A 21,881-nucleotide genomic window follows, 5' to 3' on the forward strand; every position below is an offset into this window, starting at 1 on the left:
GTCCTCACATGTCCTGTGTCCCCAGCACCAGAGAATGCCCTCTGCGGGCGGTGCTGGGCGGCACCCACCTTGTCAGCCTCGGGCTCTGCAGCACCCACTGGGGCCTCCGCGGGTGGGGTGGCCTCTGGGGTGCCGCGGTCCGCACTCTGGAGCTGCAGTTCCACATACTCTCTCAGCGAGTCCAGATCCCGCTTTCCCTTGTACTGGTCCACCTGTCCAGAGAAGGGCCACACAGAAACACGGCCGAGTTAGTACACTGAAGTGCCTGAGCCACTCAAACGTCCTGTGAGCCCTCGCCCACCGGGACCCTGCCATCAGACACCTTCCCCTGGTTGTGTGAGCTGTGCGGTGCCTGCAGGCTCGGATCTAAATGGGAGAGCGCGGATGACAAACCGAGGGGTTAGCTCTCGTGAGAGCTTCACAGCCCTGCCCTCTGCAGAGCTGCGTAGCACAGCCTGGCTGCCAGCCGCAGGCGCTCTGTGAGGCTGCCCATCAGCCGGGGCGGGGACGGGAACGGGAACCTTACTGAGGGCACATGGACCCTGCTCAGAGGCCATGGCCAGAGCTCAGTTACCCAGGACGGTGGATTTGGGTTACTCTAGTAACCACCTGAGCCAAATGAAAGGTTTCAAAATAGTATAACAACTGGCAGTTTTTCCCACTACCCAAATCTTATCAGTTAAGAGAAAGGCATTTTTGTTCCATTACATGTATCCTTTAAACCGGTGCCCAAACCGTCCATTCTGGCAATCCGCATGGCTGTTTAGCACCCGACAGCTCAGCCCACTGTGGCTAAGACCCAAATACGCACCTTTTTGCCATCCTGGAACCAGAGGAGCGTGGGATAGCCTCGGACCTGGTTCCCGGAGCAGAGCTCGTGGTGCTGCGTGCAGTCCACCTGCAAGGCAAGACCACCGTCCAGTCAGCACCTGTGAGCCTTCCTGACAAAAATGACTATGGCCCTCGGGGTTTCTTTAAAAAGAAAAATTCTAACGCCCCTGACCTGCAGCCACTGGGCCAGCAGTCTGCAGTTTCTGCGGCCTTCCCTGCAGACACGGCCCCAAAGACACCCGAGCCAAGGGAGCAGGAGGGCCACATTCACTTTAGAGCATGAGTGATGTTGCTCACTGAAAACGGCACTTTCAGAGAGCAATACCTTGAGCAGGTCAATCAGTGGAGAAGGGCAGCCTGGCCTGACCCCAAGGGAGGGGCAGGCCTGGCGTCGGTGACAGACGCCCACCAGTCACAATGGCAGCCAGCTTATACATTTATTCTCAGTTCAAACTTACGGAGTTTTAAAATTAAAAAGGAGCAAATAGTCAACTGCAAATAGAAGTCCCTGGAATATGATAAAGATAAAACTGAAAAGAAGTCCAATTAAATTTGGACTATGTCCCTAATTCTATAAACTCAATTTACCAACTATCACAGCTCTTCAGATTTTTTGTCATTTAAATGTTCATAAGATTCTCCTTTTCAACATTTTCATGAAACATTTTATCCTAAGTCACTTCTTTCGTTTCTACTGGTATTAAAATCAGTTTGATGGACCAAGTTGTTCCTCACTGTGTCGATAAAGGCAGCTGGAAATGCTACGTTAACAAAGAACTGAAATCAGAGAGCAGTTAAAAGTGCTGGACTGAAGCACAGGACGCTGCAGACTGACATCGGGCGGGCGGGGTGCGTGCTCTGAGCCCCGTCTTACCCAGGCACACGTACGCCCAGGGATGAAGGACCACAGCACAGTCACTTGGACTGTGTCTGCTCTAGTGGCATAAACTGAAAACAAAATAATCTCCCATCAAGGTTCAAAACACAGAGTAAGGATACAAGGCATAGGAAGACAGAGAACAGGAAGATCGCTTTATAGTGACTTCCACGAAATGTTCAATAAATATAAAATCGTAATCACACCCATACATTCTAGGACGTATTATTGAAAGTGTTGCAGGCAACACTGAAAAATCCACTGAACTAACAACAACTATTACAATTTACTAGCCACTGCTCCGTGCCAAGCACCGTGCTAAGCTCTTCACTTCCATCCTCGGGACTATCGGTTCGACCTCATCTCAGTCTCACTGAGAGGAAGAACGAGGTGTCAAGTTGCCCAGGTTGGCCAGCCAGGTCTATCTGATGCCCAAATTTATGCTTCTGACATCTCACCCTGTTGAGAGACTATCTTATCAACTATAGTTCCTGGACACAGCATTACTTCTGTATACAAATTGGCCCCTGGCAATGTAGACAATGAGATTTTTATTAGCAGAAGCCCAGGCAGGGATGGTCTGCTGGGTGCCAGAGGATGGATGAGATTAAAAGTGCCTGATGGCGCAGAAGTGGCTAATATTTCGAGAAAATCCAGTTACACAGAAGTTGTTAGACATCACTCCTGGCTGCTCTGCGCAAAGTGGGAAAAGCTGGGAGGAGTTCCAGGCAGCAGAGCAGCTGGGCTCCCCACGGAGGGTCCCCGGGCGCCTGTGCGAGCTCGGAGGGTCCTCCAGCAAAGAGCTCCTGGGTGAGATCGAATGTGGATGGCGTCCAAGTACGTCCAGGGAACATTCTCCAAGGCGCTGCCCCTATCTTTGCAGAAAGGGCTCAGGGGCTGCCAATTCTGAATTGGCCATCGCTTCAAAATAAACAAAGGAGCCAAAGCCATAATTTATCTCTGGGCTGTGGAAAAGCCAGCACACTCGAAACCAGGCTGCCATCTGTGAAGGTGAAATGAATGATCAAGGGGCACACTAAATGGAAATCATAAATCAAGTCTGCGACTTCGCACACAGAATGAATAATGGGCTCCTCTGCTAATTAATCCAGCCAGAGCGGTCTATTCCCAGTTGAATAAGGGCTGCGCTCACCTTGCCAATCTTGACAGTTTCGGAATGTTCGAGGCCCAGGGCCAGCTGCTCCCAGGTCGGGGCGAGCGCTTTGCAGTGACCGCACCACGGGGCGAAGAACTTGACGAAGTGGTTGCCTTCCGTGGGAGCCGGGAAAGAGAGGGGAGAGGGAGGGTCATTTACGTGACACCTAACCAGCGATGGAATGGAAGCCTCTCATTTTTGTCCTCTTGCAAAGCTCAGTCCAGTATGAACCGTTTAACTGGTAAAAAGTGACTCTCCATCAGAAATGTCTGCATCTACGAGTTCAGAACGATCCTCAAAGCAGAAACTAATCTGTCACCTTTGGAAGACAATAGGGAACCAACTTATTATTTGAAAAACTGGAAATAAAGGGAAAGAATCTGGATTTACCGTATCGTGCATAACCAACTGATAAGCCAGGCAAGTTTCTTTTGGTAAAAAAATAAGGCAAGCCCTAGCCGGTTGCTCAGGGGTTAGATCATCGGCCCTCAGACGGAAGGGTCTTGGGTTCAATTCCAGCAAGGGCACAGACTCAGTCCCAGTCCCCAGTCGGGATGCATATGGGAGACAACCAATTGATGTGTCTCTCTCACATCGATGTTTCTCACTCTCTACCTCTCCCCCTCCCTTCCACTCTAAAAAAAAAAGAAATCAATGGAAAAACATCCTCCAGTGAGGATTAACAACAACAAATGGAGACAGGATGCTTGAATCAGAGCAGCAGCATTTGGTATCCAGAATAAATGAGCGCCTCTAGGCAGTGAATGTTAGGCTCTGACATCACAGAGACTCAGCAGGTAATGAAGTCTTGCCCAACCCCCAAAAAACATAAAACGGAAACTGCTAATGTCTCTCGATCCAAGTAGCAGTTCACAGGGAATAGAGAGATCAAGGACACATTAAGCCACACCGTGGGGAGACAGTCAGTGAAGGCCACACCGTGGGGAGACAGTCAGTGAAGGTCACACCGTGGGGAGACAGTCAGTGAAGGCCACACCAGGGGAGACAGTCAGTGAAGGCCACACCGTGGGGAGACAGTCAGTGAAGGTCACACCGTGGGGAGACAGTCAGTGAAGGCCACACCGTGGGGAGACAGTCAGTGAAGGTCACACTGTGGGGAGTCAGTCAGTGAAGACCACACTGTGGGGAGACAGTCAGTGAAGACCACACCGTGGGGAGACAGTCAGTGAAGGCCACACCGTGGGGAGACAGTCAGTGAAGGCTACACCGTGGGGAGACAGTCAGTGAAGGCCACACCAGGGGAGACAGTCAGTGAAGGCCACACCGTGGGGAGACAGTCAGTGAAGGCCACACCGTGGGGAGACAGTCAGTGAAGGCCACACCGTGGGGAGACAGTCAGTGAAGGCTACACTGTGGGGAGACAGTCAGTGAAGGCCACACTGTGGGGAGACAGTCAGTGAAGGCCACACCGTGGGGAGACAGTCAGTGAAGGCCACACCGTGGGGAGACAGTCAGTGAAGGCCACACCGTGGGGAGACAGTCAGTGAAGGCCACACCAGGGGAGACAGTCAGTGAAGGTCACACTGTGCGGGTCCAGTCAGTGAAGACCACACAGTGGGGAGACAGTCAGTGAAGGTCACACCGTGGGGAGACAGTCAGTGAAGGCCATACCGTGGGGAGACAGTCAGTGAAGGCCACACCAGGGGAGACAGTCAGTGAAGGCCACACTGTGGGGAGACAGTCAGTGAAGGTCACACCGTGGGGAGACAGTCAGTGAAGATCACACCGTGGGGAGACAGTCAGTGAAGACCACACCGTGGGGAGACAGTCAGTGAAGGCCACACCAGGGGAGACAGTCAGTGAAAGTCACACCGTGGGGAGACAGTCAGTGAAGACCACACTGTGGAGAGACAGTCAGTGAAGGTCACACCGTGGGGAGACAGTGAAGATCACACCGTGGGGAGACAGTCAGTGAAGGTCACACCGTGGGGAGACAGTCAGTGAAGACCACACTGTGGGGAGACAGTCAGTGAAGGTCACACCGTGGGGAGACAGTCAGTGAAGATCACACCATGCGGGTACAGTCAGTGAAGGCCACACCATGGGGAGACAGTCAGTGAAGGTCACACCGTGGGGAGACAGTCAGTGAAGACCACACCGTGGGGAGACAGTCAGTGAAGACCACACCGTGGGGAGACAGTCAGTGAAGGTCACACCGTGGGGAGACAGTCAGTGAAGGTCACACCGTGGGGAGACAGTCAGTGAAGACCAGACCGTGGGGAGACAGTCAGTGAAGGCCACACCGTGGGGAGACAGTCAGTGAAGGCTACACCGTGGGGAGACAGTCAGTGAAAGTCACACCGTGGGGAGACAGTCAGTGAAGGCCACACCGTGGGGAGACAGTCAGGGAAGGTCACACCGTGGGGAGACAGTGAAGGTCACACCGTGGGGAGACAGTCAGTGAAGGTCACACCGTGGAGAGACAGTCAGTGAAGGCCACACCGTGGGGAGACAGTCAGTGAAGGTCACACCGTGGGGAGACAGTCAGTGAAGGTCACACCATGGGGAGACAGTCAGTGAAGGTCACACCGTGGGGAGACAGTCAGTGAAGGTCACACCGTGGGGAGACAGTCAGTGAAGACCACACTGTGGGGAGACAGTCAGTGAAGGTCACACCGTGGGGAGACAGTCAGTGAAGACCACACCGTAGGGAGAGAGTCAGTGAAGGTCACACCATGGGGAGACAGTCAGTGAAGACCACACCGTGGGGAGACAGTCAGTGAAGGTCACACCGTGGAGAGACAGTCAGTGAAGGCCACACCGTGGGGAGACAGTCAGTGAAGGCCACATTGTGGGGAGACAGTCAGTGAAGGCCACACCGTGGGGAGACAGTCAGTGAAGGCCACACTGTGGGGAGTCAGTCAGTGAAGACCACACCGTTGGGAGACAGTCAGTGAAGGTCACACCGTGGGGAGACAGTCAGTGAAGGCTACACCGTGGGGAGACAGTCAGTGAAGGTCACACCGTGGGGAGACAGTCAGTGAAGACCACACCGTGGGGAGACAGTCAGTGAAGGCCACACTGTGGGGAGACAGTCAGTGAAGGCCACACTGTGCGGGTACAGTCAGTGAAGGTCACACTGTGGGGAGACAGTCAGTGAAGGCCACACCGTGGGAGACAGTCAGTGAAGGCCACACCGTGGGGAGACAGTCAGTGAAGGCTACACCGTGGGGAGACAGTCAGTGAAGGTCACACCGTGGGGAGACAGTCAGTGAAGACCACACCGTGGGGAGACAGTCAGTGAAGGCCACACTGTGGGGAGACAGTCAGTGAAGGCCACACTGTGCGGGTACAGTCAGTGAAGGTCACACTGTGGGGAGACAGTCAGTGAAGGCCACACCGTGGGGAGACAGTCAGTGAAGGTCACACTGTGCGGGTACAGTCAGTGAAGGTCACACTGTGGGGAGACAGTCAGTGAAGGCCACACCGTGGGGAGACAGTCAGTGAAGGTCACATTGTGCGGGTACAGTCAGTGAAGGCCACACTGTGGGGAGACAGTCAGTGAAGACCACACCGTGGGGAGACAGTCAGTGAAGGCCACACTGTGGGGACTGTACAGGTCAAACCACCTATGTGATGAGCAAACTGAATGTTAGGAAGAAAAATGGATGTTGGAGGTACAGGTAGATTAAACAGAATTGAATGAGATATATTTTTAAAAGACCAAACTAAACTATAGCATCTAGGAGCACACACTTGGGTGATGAAACCATAAAGAAAAGCAAGGAGTGGTGGTTTCCATAAAAGTCAGGACAGCACCTCCTCGGGGGACTGTGACTGGGATGGGGACAGCAAAGCTTGTCTTGAACTGAAAGATGGTTACAGGGTGACCATTTTATAACAAATCACTAAGCCTTACATTTGTTCCCTGTATCTGTGTTTTCACAATAAAGTAGGTTTAAAAACTGAATATTACTCTCCTGACTAGAAGGAAAAATATCAGATCCTCAAACTTCATTACTTAGTAATGAAAGATGTTTTCCTAGGCTGTGCTACCTTGACCATCCTGGGCCTAAAGATGTCAGGCTGAGATCAAACTGAAATCAGGCTGCGGCCAGGGAGAAAACGAGCGAATGAATGCTAAACTGTGCCTGGCCACGTCATCGCTCACAGCAGCGCCTCATCACTATGGCAATGATGCGTTTGAAGGAAATGGTGAAAAACTGGCTTCAAAAGATTAGCAAATTAGCTTCCAGGCTGAACCCATCTCTCCAGACAGCTCTGGTGCTGACACTGGGTGGTGAGATGGAAAGGACGCTCAGGGACCCATCAGAGTGTCCCCCGGAAGGTGCAAGACCAGAGGCTGGAGACCCTCAGGCCAGCAGCACAGACAGCATCCTCAAAGGCTGCCTTCAGCGATGGCTTGCAGAGTGAGGGACCAGGCTGGCTGCGGGGAAGGGTCTCCAACAAGGTGACTTGGGGAACACATCCTGCAGGGAGCCCAAGCTGGTCTCAGGTTAAAGTGAACCCCCTGCAGGGAAACCCCTCAAAGCTGCAGTCAGGGGGCTGGCACAAATAGCCATCTCCAAGGAAAGTGGAAACAGCTGAAGGCACCAGTTACTTCTCACCTTCAGTGGGTTGGGGGAAGTTATTTAGCACTAAGTGGGGGGCTGACTCCCCACAGCATGAAGTCACTAGGCCAGATGCGATTTTAAGCCCCTTTCACAACATTTCCAACCCAGTCTTAGGGGAGGATTTCTCTCCATAGCAGCATTTGAGAATGGAGTTGGCGAATCATTCACTGCTGAGCCAACTCTTTTGAAATGTGTGAAGAAAGGAGGACTTACATTATTAACATCAGAAATTGTACACAGATCATCTCCATATTTAGGAGGCCACTTTCAAAAACAAGATGTATCTAAGAAAAGATTTTAAGTGTGAAGAACTCTGACTCACATGTTATAATAGTTCCACTAAATAAACTAAATTCTAGTTTAAAAAGTTGTGGGATTTTTCTAAAACTGATTTTAGAGAGGGAGGAAGGGAGACAGAGAGAAAAACATCGAAGTGAGAGAGATACCTCGATCAGTTGTCTTCTGTACACACCCCGACTGGGGATCGAACCCACAACCTAGGTATGTGCCCTGACCGGGGATCGAACCCAACCTTCCAGTGCAGGGGGCAATGCTCCAACTAACTAAGCCACCTGGTCAGGGCAGATAAGAGAAAGTTTTATTTCTGGCTCAGGTCAGTAAGTATATGATTAACGTGAATATAAACACACTTTCTTATTTAAGGATGCACTGTCCAGCAAGTGTAGGAATTGTGTCACTCACAATCTGTGAGCTCCAAATTCCCTCACCTAAGGCCTTAGCTTAGCATTAAAACTCTGATTTAAGGACAGAGACCAAAGGAGGAATTTCTAAGGGGAAGAACATTAAATAATGATGCTAATGGTCCCTGAAGAGAGAAATCCTTACTTAACCCTTTGTATACCATAAGCACCGATAGATGCAAGTGGTGGGCCTTCCCCACATGCCACCCACGTCTATAGCCGCAAACCTCGCATATCGACTCTGATCGCCCAATTTTAAAATCAGACTCGTTAGTGACATCTCTGGGTTTGTAACGAAAATTATGGTAACTTAAATTCATAACTACTCCAGCGCATACGGAAGAAATGGGGATGGTTTCCGTTTTGGCCGCGTGGCAGTTCACTGGTTAGTGTCCCAGATGCTGCTTTCTATGAGGCCTCAGGTGGCAAGGACAAGCCCAGCAAGTGAAGGGGTAACAAATGGTCAGTGTTTCTGAGAGGGTGCATCCCACTGTGAACGCCCACAAGATCCGCCTGCCATACCTTGTGCGACGTGCAGCTCAAAGTTGCTCGCTGAGAGCTCGTACAGCCCCTGCTTGAGCTCAGGGGCCCTGGGTGGTTCTGGTTCTGGCTCTGGTGTCTAATAGGAAGAAACAAAAATATAATCACTGAGTGGTCTGTGAAGACTTAGTGAGAGCCATCAAGGAGGTGACCTGTGTCTGTCTAGAGCAGCGGTTCTCAACCTGTGGGTTGCGACCCCTATGGTGGTCGAACGACCCTTTCACAGGAGTCGCCTAAGATCATCCTGCATATCAGATATTTACATTACGATTCATAACAGTAGCAACATTACAGTTATGAAGTAGCAACGAAAATAATTTTATGGTTGGGGGTTACAACATGAGGAACTGTATTAAAAGGGACAGAAGGTTGAGAACCACTGGTCTAGAGCCTCCTGCAGATCACCTTTCTCACCTGGCCACCTTGAACCTGTGTGGGATGCCACCATGTGGGGGGAGGCCAGCACAGGACTCCCCTCAGAGTCAGAAGCCCCTCGGGAAGCAGGTGACAGCCAAACCCACCCCCTGTCCTTTGCTTTCCCAAACCCAACCACACAGAGCAGTCAGCCTGAAGGACGCTGCTCTGTTCTTTGAAATGGGATGTGAGATTTCACACAGAATACAAATAAAATTTCTGATCTGAAGGAAAGGGTACCTAAAGGCACAAAGAGAGCAAAATGGACAAAACTGAGAATGAAAAACCACAAAGAAAGAACGGACATTGATTCACACAAACAGTAAAAAATAAAAAACAAAAAACTGGGAAGGAAGTTAAAACTCTGAAGGACTCATAAAAGAGAAAAGTAGGTGATGAGAAGGTAAATTGAGATGAATCAAAGCAACAAAGAGAAAAACCACAGGGCACACAGGAGCTATACTTTCAACTCATATGACTAAGTTTGGGACAGAAACACACAAAGGTACAAGAAGTGGCTTCCTCCCCCCCCGCCTTTTAAATTAAATTTATTGGGGTGACATTGGTTAATATGATCATACACATTTCAGGTGAGGGTTTCTATGTTATAAGATCTGTGTATTGCATGTATGCCACCCAAAGTAAAATCTTCTCCCATCAAGAAGTGGGTTTTTAAGAAAGACATTCCTGCCCTGGCCGGGTAGCTCAGTTGGTTAGAGCATCATCCCGATATGCCGAGGTAGCGGGTTCAATCCCTGGTCAGTGCACAAACAAGCATCAACCAATGAATGCATAAAGAAGTGGAACAACAAATTGATGTTTCTCTCTCTCTAAAATCAACCAACAAACTTTTTTTTAAAAAAAAAGACACTTCTGCCAGTACCTGAGCAGACACCAAGGTGTGTAACTATGCAGTTACCCTACTACTTACTACACAATTCTAAATTGGTCAATTTTTGAGGCCAGTATAGCTGCGATGAAGAAAAGATCACTGAAATACCATTTTGCTGTCAACACCGGGGTATTACTCAATTGTTATGTGGCAGTTCATATTTCTATTAAAGAGAATACCCAAGTTCAGTCACTGAAAGCTTTAAAAGTGCTGACAGCTCAAAGGTGTCCTGAGCTGTAATCATAAACCTCATGAAGTTTTCCTTTCTGCTACTGGTTTGTCAAAACTTCCAAGTGCTAGGTACCCACCAGAGGAGCCCAAGAGAATGACGGCCCAGTGAACAGTCAGTGAGTCCAACAGGTGAAACAAAACACTCTGTATGCTGCTATAAGATGTTCAAAGGGCTCTCAGTATTAAAATGATATTTATGGCACTAGGGGACATGACCCCTTCCTGTGCTCTACGGCAGTCACCAGTGCAGTCCTACCACAAGGGAACACCACAGTAGATCACAGAAATTGGTCCACTCTAGATTCTTTTTTTAAAATTTATTTATTTATTCTTTTATCCATTCATTATGTATATGCATGCATACAAGTCATTTGGTTGATCTCTTACCCCTCCCTCCGAAAACTCCCCCCAGCCTTCCTGCTGAAGTTTGACAATCTGTTCAATGATTCTTTGTCTCTGTATCTATTTTTATTCATCAGTTTATGATGTTGATTATATTCCACAAATGAGTGGGATCATGTGATATTTATATTTCTCTAACTGGCTTATTTCACTTAACATAATGCTCTCCTATTCCATCCATGCTGTTACAAATGGTAAGAATTCCTATTTTACAGCAGCATAGTATTCCATTGTGTAGATGTGCCACAGTTTTCTAATCCAGCAGTTGCCAACTGGTAGTCCACGAGGACCGAAAACTTGGCAACCACTGTTCTAATCTACTCATCTGCTGATGGGCACTTAGGCTGTTTCCAAATCTTAGCTATTGTAAATTGTGCTGCTATGAACATAGGGGTGCAAATATCCTTTCTGATTAGTGTTTCTGTTTTCTTGGGATATATTCCTAGAAGTGGGATCACTGGGTCTAATGGGAGTTTCATTTTTAGTTTTTTGAGGAAACTCCATACTGTTCTCCACAGTGGCTTCACCAGTCTGCATTCTGACCAGCAGTGCACAAGGGTTCCTTTTTCTCCGCATCCTAGCCAGCACTTGTCATTTGTTGATTTGCTGATGGCAGCCATTGTGACAGGTGTAAGATGGTACCGCATTGTCGTTTTGATTTGCATCTCTCGAATGATTAGTAACTTTGAGCTAATGTTTTCATGTCTCTTGGCCTTCTGTATGTCCTTTCGAAGTGTCTATTTAGATCCTTTATCCATTATTTGATTGAATTGTTTATCTTCCTTTTGTTAAGTGGTATGAGTTCCCTATAAATTTTGGAGATTAAACACTTACCGGAGATAACATTGGCAAATATGTTCTCCCATGCAGTGGGTTTTCTTAATTGTTTTGTTGATGGTTTCTTTTGCTGTGCAGAAGCTTTTTATTTTGATATAGTCCCATTTGTTTATTTTCTCTTTAGTTTCCATTGCCCTAGGAGCTGTATCGGTAAACATATGTCTGCTATATTGCTGCCTATGGATTCTCCTAAGATTTTTATGGTTTCTCATCTTACGTTTAAGTCCTTTATCCATTTTGAGTTTATTTTTGTGTATGGTGTAAGTTGGTGGTCTAGTTTCATTTTTTTGCAAGTATCTGTCCAGTTTTCCCAACACCATTTATTGAAGAGACTGTCTTGACTCCATTGTATGATCTTGCCTCCTTTGTCAAATATTAATTGAGCATAATGGCTTGGGTCGATTTCTGGGTTCCCTGTTCTGTTCCATTGGTCTATAGGTCTGTTCATGTGCCAGTACCAGGCAGTTTTGAGAACAGTGGCATTGTAATATAGTTTGATATCTGGTATTGTGATCCCTCCAACATTGTTCTTTTTTCTCAAGATTGCTGCAGCTTTTTGGGGTCTTTTTTTATTCCAGATGAATTTTTGGAGAGTTTGTTCTAGGTCTTTGAAATATGCCATTGGTATTTTAATGGGGATTGCATTGAATGTATAGATTGCTTTGGGCAGTATGGACATTTTAATGATGTTGATTCTACCAATCCATGAACATGGCATATTCTTTTCTTATTTTTATTGATTTTACAGAGACGAAGGGAGAGGGATAGAGTTAGAAACATTGATCAGAGAGAAACATTGATCAGCTGCCTCCTGCTGCACACCCCCTACTGGGGATGTTCCCACAACCAAGGTACATGCCCTTGACTAAAATCGTACCTGGGACCCTTCAGTCCGCAGGCCGACACTCTATCCACTGAGCCAAACTGGCTAGGGCAACATGGTATATTCTTCCACTTGTTTATGTCTTCCTCTATTGCTTTTTTCAGTATCCTGTCATTTTCTGAGTACAGGTCCTTTACCTCCTTGGTTAAATTCATTCTTAGGTATCTTAATTTTTTGTTGCAATGGTAAATTGGATTTTTTTAGTTTCTCTTTCTGTGAGTTCATTATTGGTGTATAAGAAGGCCATAGGTTTCTGGGTGTTAATTTTGTATCCTTCTACATTGCCAAATTCATTTATTAAATCTAGTAGTTTTTTGATGGAATCTTTAGGGTTTTCTATGTACAATATCATGTCATCTGCGAATAATGACAATGTTACTTCTTCTTTTCCAATTTGGATGCCTTTTATTTCTTCTTCTTGTCTGATCGCTATGGCTAGCACTTCCAGTACTATGTTGAACAGAAGTGGGCATCCCTGTCTTGTTCCTGTTCTTAGGGGAAATGGTTTTAGTTTTTGCCCATTGAATATGTTGGCTGTAGGTTTATCATATAAGGCTTTTATTACGTTGAGGCATGATCCCTCTATTTCCACTTTGCTGAGTTTTTATCTGGAAAGGGTGCTGGATTTTGTCAAATGCTTTTCCTGCATCAATTGATATGACTATATGATTTTTGTCTCTCAATTTGTTTATGTGATGCATCACATTTATTGTTTTGTGGATATTGTACCAGCCTAGCATTCCTGGAATAAATCCCACTTAGTCATGGTGTATGATCTTTCTAATGTATTGCTGGATCCGATTTGCTAGAATTTTTGAGGATTTTAGCATATATGCTCATCAGGGGTATTGGCTTGTAATTCTCTTTCTTTGTAGTGTCCTTATCTGGTTTTGGGATTAGGATAATGCTGGCTTCATAGAAAGAACTTGGAAGTGTGCCTTCCTCTTGAATATTTTAGAATAGTCTAAGAAGGATAGATTTTAGTTCTTCTTTGAATATTTGGTAAAACTCCCCCATGAAGCCATCTGGTCCAGGGCTTTTGTTTGCTGGAAGTTTTTTGATTACTATTTCAATTTCATCCGTAGTTATTGGCTATTCAGGTTTTTTTTTTATTCTTCCTGATTGAGTTTTGGAAGCTTTTATTTTTGTAGGAATATGTCCATTCCATTGAGGTTGTTCAATTTGTTAGAGGAGAGTTGTTCGTAGTATTTATTTACAATCCTTTGTATGTCTGTGGGGTTGGTTGTTACTTTACCTCTTTCATTTCTGATTTTGTTTATTTGGGTCCTCTTCCTTTGTTTCTTGGTGAGCCTGGATAGAGGTTCATTGATCTTGTTTATCCTTTCAAGGAACCAGCTCTTGGTTTCATTGATCTTTTGTATTGTTTTGTTTTTTGAATCTATGTCACTTATTTCTGCTCTGATTTTTAGTATTTCCTTCCTTTGGCTTACTCTGGGCTTTTCTTGTTGCTCTCCTCCTAATTCTTTAAGTTGCCGGGTTAGATAATTTATTACCATTTTTTCTTGTTTTTTTGAGGTAGGCCTGTAGAGCTATGAATTTCCCTCTCAGGACTGCTTTCACTGTGTCCCATAGATTTTGGATTTTTGTGTTTTCATTGCCATCTGTTTCCAGAATGTTTTTAATTTCTTCTTTCATCTCTTTGGTAAGCCAATCATTGTTTAATAGCATGCTATTTAGCCTCCAAGTGTTTGTTTTTTCATTGTTTTTTTTTTTTTGTAGTTGATTTCTAATTTTATGCCATTGTGATCGGAGAAGATGCTTCATATGATTTCTATCTTCTTGAATTTGAAGAGACTTTGCCTGTGTCCTAATATGTGGTCTATCTTTGAAAATGTCCCATGTACACTTGAGAAGAATGTATATTTTGTAGCTTTGGGTGAAATATTCTGAAGATGTTGATTAAGTCCATCTGCTCTAGTGAGTCATTTAGGATTGCTGTTTCTTTGCTGATTTTTTGGTTAGACGATTTATCCAGTGGTGTCAACAGGGTATTAAAGTCCCCTACTATGATTGTATTGCTGTCGATCTCTCCCTTGATATCTTCCAGGTTTTTTTTTTTTTTTATGTATTTGGGTGTTCCTATATTGGGTGCATATATGTTTACCATAGTTATTCCTTCTTGTTTAATTGTTCCCTCTAGTATTATGAAGTGGCTCTCTTTATCTCTTGTTATGGCCTTCACTTTGAGGTCTATTTTGTCAGATATAAGTATTGCTACTCCAGCTTTTTTTTTTTTCATTTCCATTTGCCTGAAAATTTTTTTCCATTCCTTCACTATCAGTCTGTGTGAGTCCTTTGTTCTGAGGTGGGACTCTTATAGATAGCAAATATAAGGGTCATGTTTTCTTATCCATTCAGCTATCCTATGTCTTTTGATTGGAGCATTTAATCCATTTACATTTAAGGTTATTATTGATAAGTACTTGTTAGTCACCATTTTTATTCTTTATGCCTGTGTTCCTTCTTCCCTTTCTGTTTCTTCTATTTACAGCAGTCCCTTTAGCATTTCTTGCATTGCTGGCTTGGTGGTGATAAACTCCCTTATCCCTTTTTTGTCTGTGAAGCTCCTGATTTCACCTTCAATTTTGAATGAGAGCCTTGCTGGGTATAGTATTCTTGGATTCCCTCCCTTGCTTTGCATCACTTTGTATATTTCATTCCATTCCCTTCTGGCCTGATGAGTTTCTGTTGATAAATCATTTGACAGTCTAATGGGAGATCCCTTGTAGGTAACTGTCTGTCTCTCTCTAGCAACCTTTAGGATTCTTGCTTTGTTGTTGATGTTTGCCAATTTATGATGTGTCTTGGTGTTGGTCTTTATGGGTTCATCTTATTTGGGACTCTATGTGCTTCTTGGACTTGTGTGGCTTTTTTCTTCCCAACATCAGGAAAGTTTTCTGTTATTATTTCTTCAAACAGGTTTTCTATTCCTTGTTCTGTTCCCTCTCCTTCTGATACCCCTATTATGTGATGTTGTTTCATTTCATGTTGTCCCAAAGCTCTCTTAGACTCTCCTCCTGCTTTTTAAATTTTCTTTCCAGTTGTTGCTGTTTGCGTGGTTTTTTCTACCTTGTCTTGTAGCTCAATGATGTGGTCCTCAGCTTCTACTACTCTACTGTTGAAGCCTTCCATTGTGTTCTTTATTGCAGCTATGTCATTCTTCATCTCCTCTTGATTCCTTTTCATGTTGGTGACATAATCATCCAGCTCCTTATAATTCTCATAGAATTGTGTGTATTTATCTTCCAGACGTTTAAGCATCCTTATAACCATTACTCTGAATTCTTTCTCTGTCCAGTTACTTGCCTCCATTTCATTTAATTCTTTTTCTGGTGATTCCCTTTTTTTTTCTTTGGGTATTGGGGTTTTTTTTGTCTCCCCATTTTTTGCTGTATTGTTTTAATTGTATGTCTTAGATCCAACTGTTTTGCTATCCAGATTCTTTTGGGGGTGGTTCTACGTAGTTGGTGATTTTTTGGGACCCAGTGGTGCAGTCTCTCAGATCCCCTGGGCTTGGTGATCTAGTGGAGCCCTCTACTTGTGCTATTTAGGTTCTTCTGATGTAGTTGGGTTTTGAATGTTGATTTCTCATTCGTGGATGAAGTCACGCCATGGATTGTCTGGCAATGTGACTTACCCTGGTTTCGTTGTGCAAGCTGTTGCGGATATGATAGTGGTTCCAGCTCTTATGGAAAGGGTTGTCTGAGGTCTCATTGGTATATGTTCACTGTGATTTCCTGGAGTCCATGGCCTGGGAAGAAAGTGTCTTGGGGCCTGCGGCTCAGGTACTGTAACTTTGGCCAGTGTTGTGTGATTCTTGCTGAGGTAGCATCACTCTGCAATTCACTATGAGGTCCCAGAGCCTGTGACCATGGGGGGCAGTTGTCCCATAGTCTGCAGTTGAGGCAGTGGGACTCTGGCCCAAGTGATTTCCCTCTGAGAATCACGAGGGGGTCCAAAAGCCAGCAGCTGGAGATGTGGGAGTCTCAGTGTCTGTGGCTGAAGCCATGTGACCTTGTCTGGGGAGGCGAGTCCTCAGTAACTCACCATGTCCAGAGCAGGCAGGCGGGAGGGGGAAGTCATGGATCCTAAAGAGGGGGCCGTGGGCCCTTGGTTGGGGAGGCACATGCCTAGTGGCAGCTCTCAGAGGGGCCCAGGAGCTGTCTGCCGGGGCTGTGTGCTCCTGGAGCCCACACACTGGAGCAGCGCGATTGTGGCGTATTGTGGTGTCCAGATGCCGGGGAGGGGGAAGTCCCAGTTTCTGATTCATGAGAAGTGCATCCTTGGTTGGGTATGCACGTACCCAGCAGTGGCTTACAGAGTCACCCAGGAGCTGTCCGCTGGGGCAGTAGGCTCAGGGGGCCTGCGTGCTGGAGCGGTGCGACCATGGAGACCGGATGCTGGCAGCCGGGGAGGTGCAAGATCCAGCTTCTGCTGCAAAAGCCCTGCGCCCTTGGTTGGGTATGCTTTTGCCTTGCAGTGGTTCACAGAGGCACCGGGAGCCGCCTGCCAAGGCGGCGGGCTAGGGGGGCCCGCGCACTTGTGCAGCACAACTGTGGTGTCTGAGGGCTGGCACTGGGGAGAGGGAAGTCCGAGTTTTTGCTACAGGGGCCGTGTGCCCTTGGTTGGATGCCTGTGTGCCCACAAGCAGCTCCCAGAGGCACCAGGAAGCCGCCTGCCGGGACGGGGAGTCAGGGGACCCCATTGCGCTGGTTCAGTGTGACTGTGGTGTCCAAAGGTTGGCAGCCAGCATGGGGTAAGTCCAAGTTTTTGCTACAGGAACCGTGCACCTTTAGTTGGATGCACGCGTGTCCAGGGGCAGCTCCCAGAAGCACTGGGAAGCTGCCTGCCAGGGCAGGGAGTGAGTGGGCCCCGTGCGTGCTGGTTCGGCACGACTGCAGTGTCTGGAGGTTGGCAGCCGGGGCAGGGAAGTCCCACTTACTGATGTGGGAGCCATGTACCCTTGGAAGTGGACGTTCTAAGGTCTGCAAGTCTGCATGCAGGCCAGGCAGCAGAACTTTGGCTGGTGTGGCTGCAGGGTCCTGAGCAGTGTCCAAGGCCAGTCTGGGTGATGGTGATGATGAGTTCCTAGAGGATGCTGTTCTCCCCTTCAATATGGTGTGGGCTCCGTGCCCGAACTCAGCAGCCCAGGTAGTGTCTGCAATGATGGCAGGGGCTCCCCATCCAGGAGAGCCTGGTCTGCCAGCCCCTGATACTCCTGCAGAATCTAACTGTCCCTCACTCACACCCACACCACACACATCCACACACTCTCCTTTCACCCGCTCACTCACTCACACCCTCTCCCGCACCTCCATCCTGCCAGCTGCCATCTTTTTCCCACTCTAGATTCTTAAGAAAACAATCTGCCAATATTGATCAAGAGCCATAAAAGTGGTCTTGCTTTTATTTATTTATTTATTTATTTTTTGTCTTGCTATTTTATGTCTGGGAATATATTCTAAACACATTCCTGAGAGGTAGAAAAAAATGTCCTTTATAAACATGTTCCTTACAGCACTTCTGATGACAGAAAATTATAAATAACTAAATATCCACTGTCATGATATGTGATCAGTATAAAACAATATCACTATATAAGAAGGTCATTCATGAAAAGAACTATGTTTATATGACTATAACTGTTTAATACAGATGTAAACACGGAAATGTAAAAATTGGGGCAGACTGTAAGAAATGGTAGGTTTTCTTCTCTTTGAGTTTCTTTAATATTGCCATACACTCAGGGGAAAAATCTAAATTTATCCTGTCTAAATATAAAAATGTATATATCAAAGTTACATAGATATAAATACAGATAACAACTTTAAAAAAAACTTGTTTACAATAATCAGCAAAGTTCAAACTGAGAAGGTTTTCAGATTGCAATATAAAGTTTGAATATATGAGCTCTTCTACCGGAAGGACAGTCATTGTTTCCAGCAGTTGGCTGAGATCCCTATTGCTCTGAGGCACTAAGATATGGCCAGTGGGTTAACTGTGATTCTAGGGTGGTGATGGGTGGATTCCATGCACGGTGCCCTCCCACACTGAGACAAGACGCTGCTTCTCAGGACATCTACGCTGAGCCTGGCCCTGGCCGCACGCACGGCCCTCCCAGCCTGCACATGGCTGTCCTCCATGAGCGGGATGCTCACTGGCCCACAGATGAGCCTCTCTGCCATCCTGATACTGGCTGCGGGTTTCTTAAATAACGTCAACGTAGAAGACTGTGGGTTATGTTGTGTGAGAAGTTTATTTTAAAAGTCTTTTTGAAACTATTAACTCCTCTCTAAAATTAGCTTCCTCCCATCAGAGAACATTCTCACAAAAGAAAACAATCTGAAGCTAAAAGCTACATGAAAGTCGCACCTGGCTCACCCAGCTCTCTTGCCAAGATGGAGATGCAAATTACTCTCTGTGATGTTTGTGGTTTCCCATGTTACTTAAATTAGACAACCCTCTGGTCAACTTATTCAATGCCGCATTCCAGCACTCTTCACCATATACTCATAGACTATAAGATGTGAGATACAGGTGCACGTAGGAGGCACCCAAGTCCCCCGAGCCTCTGGGGACTGACAGTTGGCACCACACTTGAAGGGACACATCATCAAGGACCACACAGACACCCTGGAAAATGACAGCAGTGGCAGCTGAGCCCCCCAAAGACTGGAATCGCACATGAGCACAAACAACCTTTAAGTCTGTGAACACCTATCTGATACAATAAAGTAGTCTAAGTTAAGTGTGTTTAAATTGAAATCACATTCAAAGACTTCGGCTGCTCTTAAAATTTTTCATCAGAAACATCCAGATGGGAATACTGGCCACCTTTCCAGTCCCTCACCAATACAACACCACAGACCACCAAGGTCCCCGAGCCTCTGAGGACTGAGCAGTCAGCACCATGCTCGAAGGGACACGTAAAGAATGATTTACAATCATAATGACTTACAAAAAAATTAAGACTCCCAACGTCGAAGAGGAGAGTATTGTAAATGTTTTTTAGTAAGTAACATTCTACACACAGCAATGTCTTTTAAAAATATCTCAGAAATCATCCAGTTTCCACAACTTCCTGATATTACCCTCAGTGTACGGAGGAAATTAAGATACTAAAAGTTTTAAGAGTATTACGTTACAATATCAGCAAAGCCAGTAACATCTTACGGACTGAGGGTTGAGAAGAAAAGGAAGGATTCACACTCTGGGATACTTGTTGAAGCAAGGGATGGGCACAGGGGACCATCTTCCTTACACTCCTCATCACTCAGACATCATTCACTAGACCAGCGATTTTCAACCTTTTTCATCTCGTGGCACACATAGCTAACTACTGGGAGAGTCAGCTATTGCATGTTTTAAAAATTCTTGCGGCACACGGGTTGGACATCACGGCACTAGACTCTTCTTTCTACTTTTGTACATGTTTGAATATTTCCATAATAAAAAGTTTGTTAAAAGTTAATCTTTTCCACTTACATAAGGTACTTAGAGTTAAAAACATAGAGACAAACAGTAGAGTGGTGGTTGCCAGGAGCTGGGGTGAGGGGGTTGGGGAGTTAAGTGTTTAATTGTACAGAGTCTCATCTTAGAGATGAAGACAGTTTTGGAGAAGGATGGTGGTGATTTTTGCACAACATGATGAATGTATTTAATGCCATTAAACTGTACACTTAAAACAGTGAAGATGGTACATTTTTTGTTGTGTTTCTTAACACAATAAAAAAAATTGAGAAGGAAAAAAAGTTAATCTTATATCAATGAGTCCTAAAAAAGTAAAAAGTAGTCTCAAAATTGTATCCTTAACTTTCCACCTAAACCGGCCTCTTTATTACCCCAAAATGTAGGAAGAAAGAGAGGGAGGGAGCCCTCTGTGCACTCACGGCAGGCTCCTCGTTCAGTGTCTGCAGCATCCAGTTTTCCAACGCCTGGAAGTCCCGGGGACCTTGGTATTTCACAGCTTCCTGGCCAGGCTTGAACAGCTTCAAGCTGAAAGGGGAACACAGGATTACAGCAGATTTTTAAAGCACTCCAAACTGCTCGGAGCAAAGAGCACCGTCATATCAGGGAGCAAGCTGGTTTAGGGAGGCAGCCAGGAAGTGAGTGATCAGTGGGCTGCAGCCAGGCAGTATCTGCCACTCTCTGATGAAACTTGCAAAGAAAAAAAAAATAATCTAGGAGATGATATATTCATTTAATCCTATAGTTTTTAAAGTTTTATATTTTATTCAAGAAAAATAAAGCTGAGGTGGATACATCAAGCCCAAAGCTGTGACTTAACCCCAGGCTGCAGGTGTTCACTTGTGCAGAACTCTCAAGCTTTCCCTGCCAGGGGTTTGCCATCCTTCCCAGCGTTAGTAGTTGTATGTCCTGCTTTTTCATATTTTTTAAAATGAGAACTGTAGTAGAAACAGCACTGTATTCCCAGGCTGCCATGACAGCTCCGTGACTTACAAAGCATGAGCATCCAGGTGTAAGAACAACCTTGACAATGGCCGGTGGTTACTCACTTCCCCACAGAGAAGGAATCTTTTCTTTTTTCTACACATATTAGCCTCTGAAGAGATCTGCAGACAGAGTATGGAGCATTCCTTCAGAGGTGAGCAAAAGACATCGCCAGAGGCTCAAGTTAATGCTTCCAGACCCTGTATCATGCCACCGGTCATGGAAAAACATGCTCGTGATAACACTTGGTAGAAGGTGTCAAGGAAGGAGGGGGCAGGATTAATTCTTCTATTGACAGAATTAGTAGAAGGTATCAAGGATGGAGGGGGAAATGTGGCTACTGACAGAAAAATACACAGACAGGCCTTTTTTGGCAAGCCTGCTCATCTGAAACACCCCCTTACATTCTACAGCATGCACCTGGAGTTCGTTAGCAGATGCCCAAAATGCAGTGTCAAAATGTAAGATGTGCAGCGATCAGAACTGTGGGTTTGACTAGCTACCTCCCCAAATGACTTAAAATGAAGTCATTGGCTGCAGTAAACCTTTACATTAAAACAGGCTTAATGGCCTCACCCAGAAGCTAAGATCCTGCGATGGGCTTAGGTGACTTTCCTAATGTGCCTCCAACAAAGAATATTCATGCCACTTCCTCAGCACTTACACTTTTACAACCATAACAAAAAGCCGAAATCTAACTAGATTTGGCCAGTATGCCTGTGACTTCCTGAAGTTTAGCAATGTAAGCAACTCCAAAGTATGATTTCACAATTAAGAATACGCCGCTGGCCGAAACCAGTTTGGCTCAGTGGATAGAGCGTCAGCCTGCGGACTGAAAGGTCCCGGGTTCGATTCCAGTCAAGGGCATGTACCTGGGTTGCGGGCACATCCCCAGTAGGAGATGTGCAGGAGGCAGCTAATCGATGTTTCTCTCTCATCGATATTTCTAACTCCCTATCCCTCTCCCTTCCTCTCTGTAAAAAATCAATAAAATATATTTAAAAAAAAAGAATACACTGCTGTAAAAAAGAAAGAACTCAGCCCTAGCCG

At 45.9% G+C, this 21,881-nt stretch overlaps 1 protein-coding gene across 1 annotated transcript in view; it reads right to left on the minus strand.

Moving 5' to 3' along the window:
* Window positions 1-21,881, minus strand: part of TXNDC5 (thioredoxin domain containing 5) — a 38,373-nt gene that overhangs the window by 8,000 nt on the left and 8,492 nt on the right. Inside the window, exons 3-7 of the mRNA XM_081086856.1 lie at window positions 20,270-20,375; window positions 8,683-8,779; window positions 2,862-2,977; window positions 812-898; window positions 69-212 (exon numbers count right to left, since the gene is read on the minus strand). Of these exons, the coding sequence (XP_080942982.1) occupies window positions 69-212; window positions 812-898; window positions 2,862-2,977; window positions 8,683-8,779; window positions 20,270-20,375 (550 nt within the window). The remainder of the gene's footprint in view (window positions 1-68; window positions 213-811; window positions 899-2,861; window positions 2,978-8,682; window positions 8,780-20,269; window positions 20,376-21,881) is intronic.

The sequence above is a fragment of the Myotis nattereri genome (genome assembly GCF_964212035.1).
Source record: "Myotis nattereri genome assembly, chromosome: 3".
NCBI classification, from domain to species: domain Eukaryota; kingdom Metazoa; phylum Chordata; class Mammalia; order Chiroptera; family Vespertilionidae; genus Myotis; species Myotis nattereri.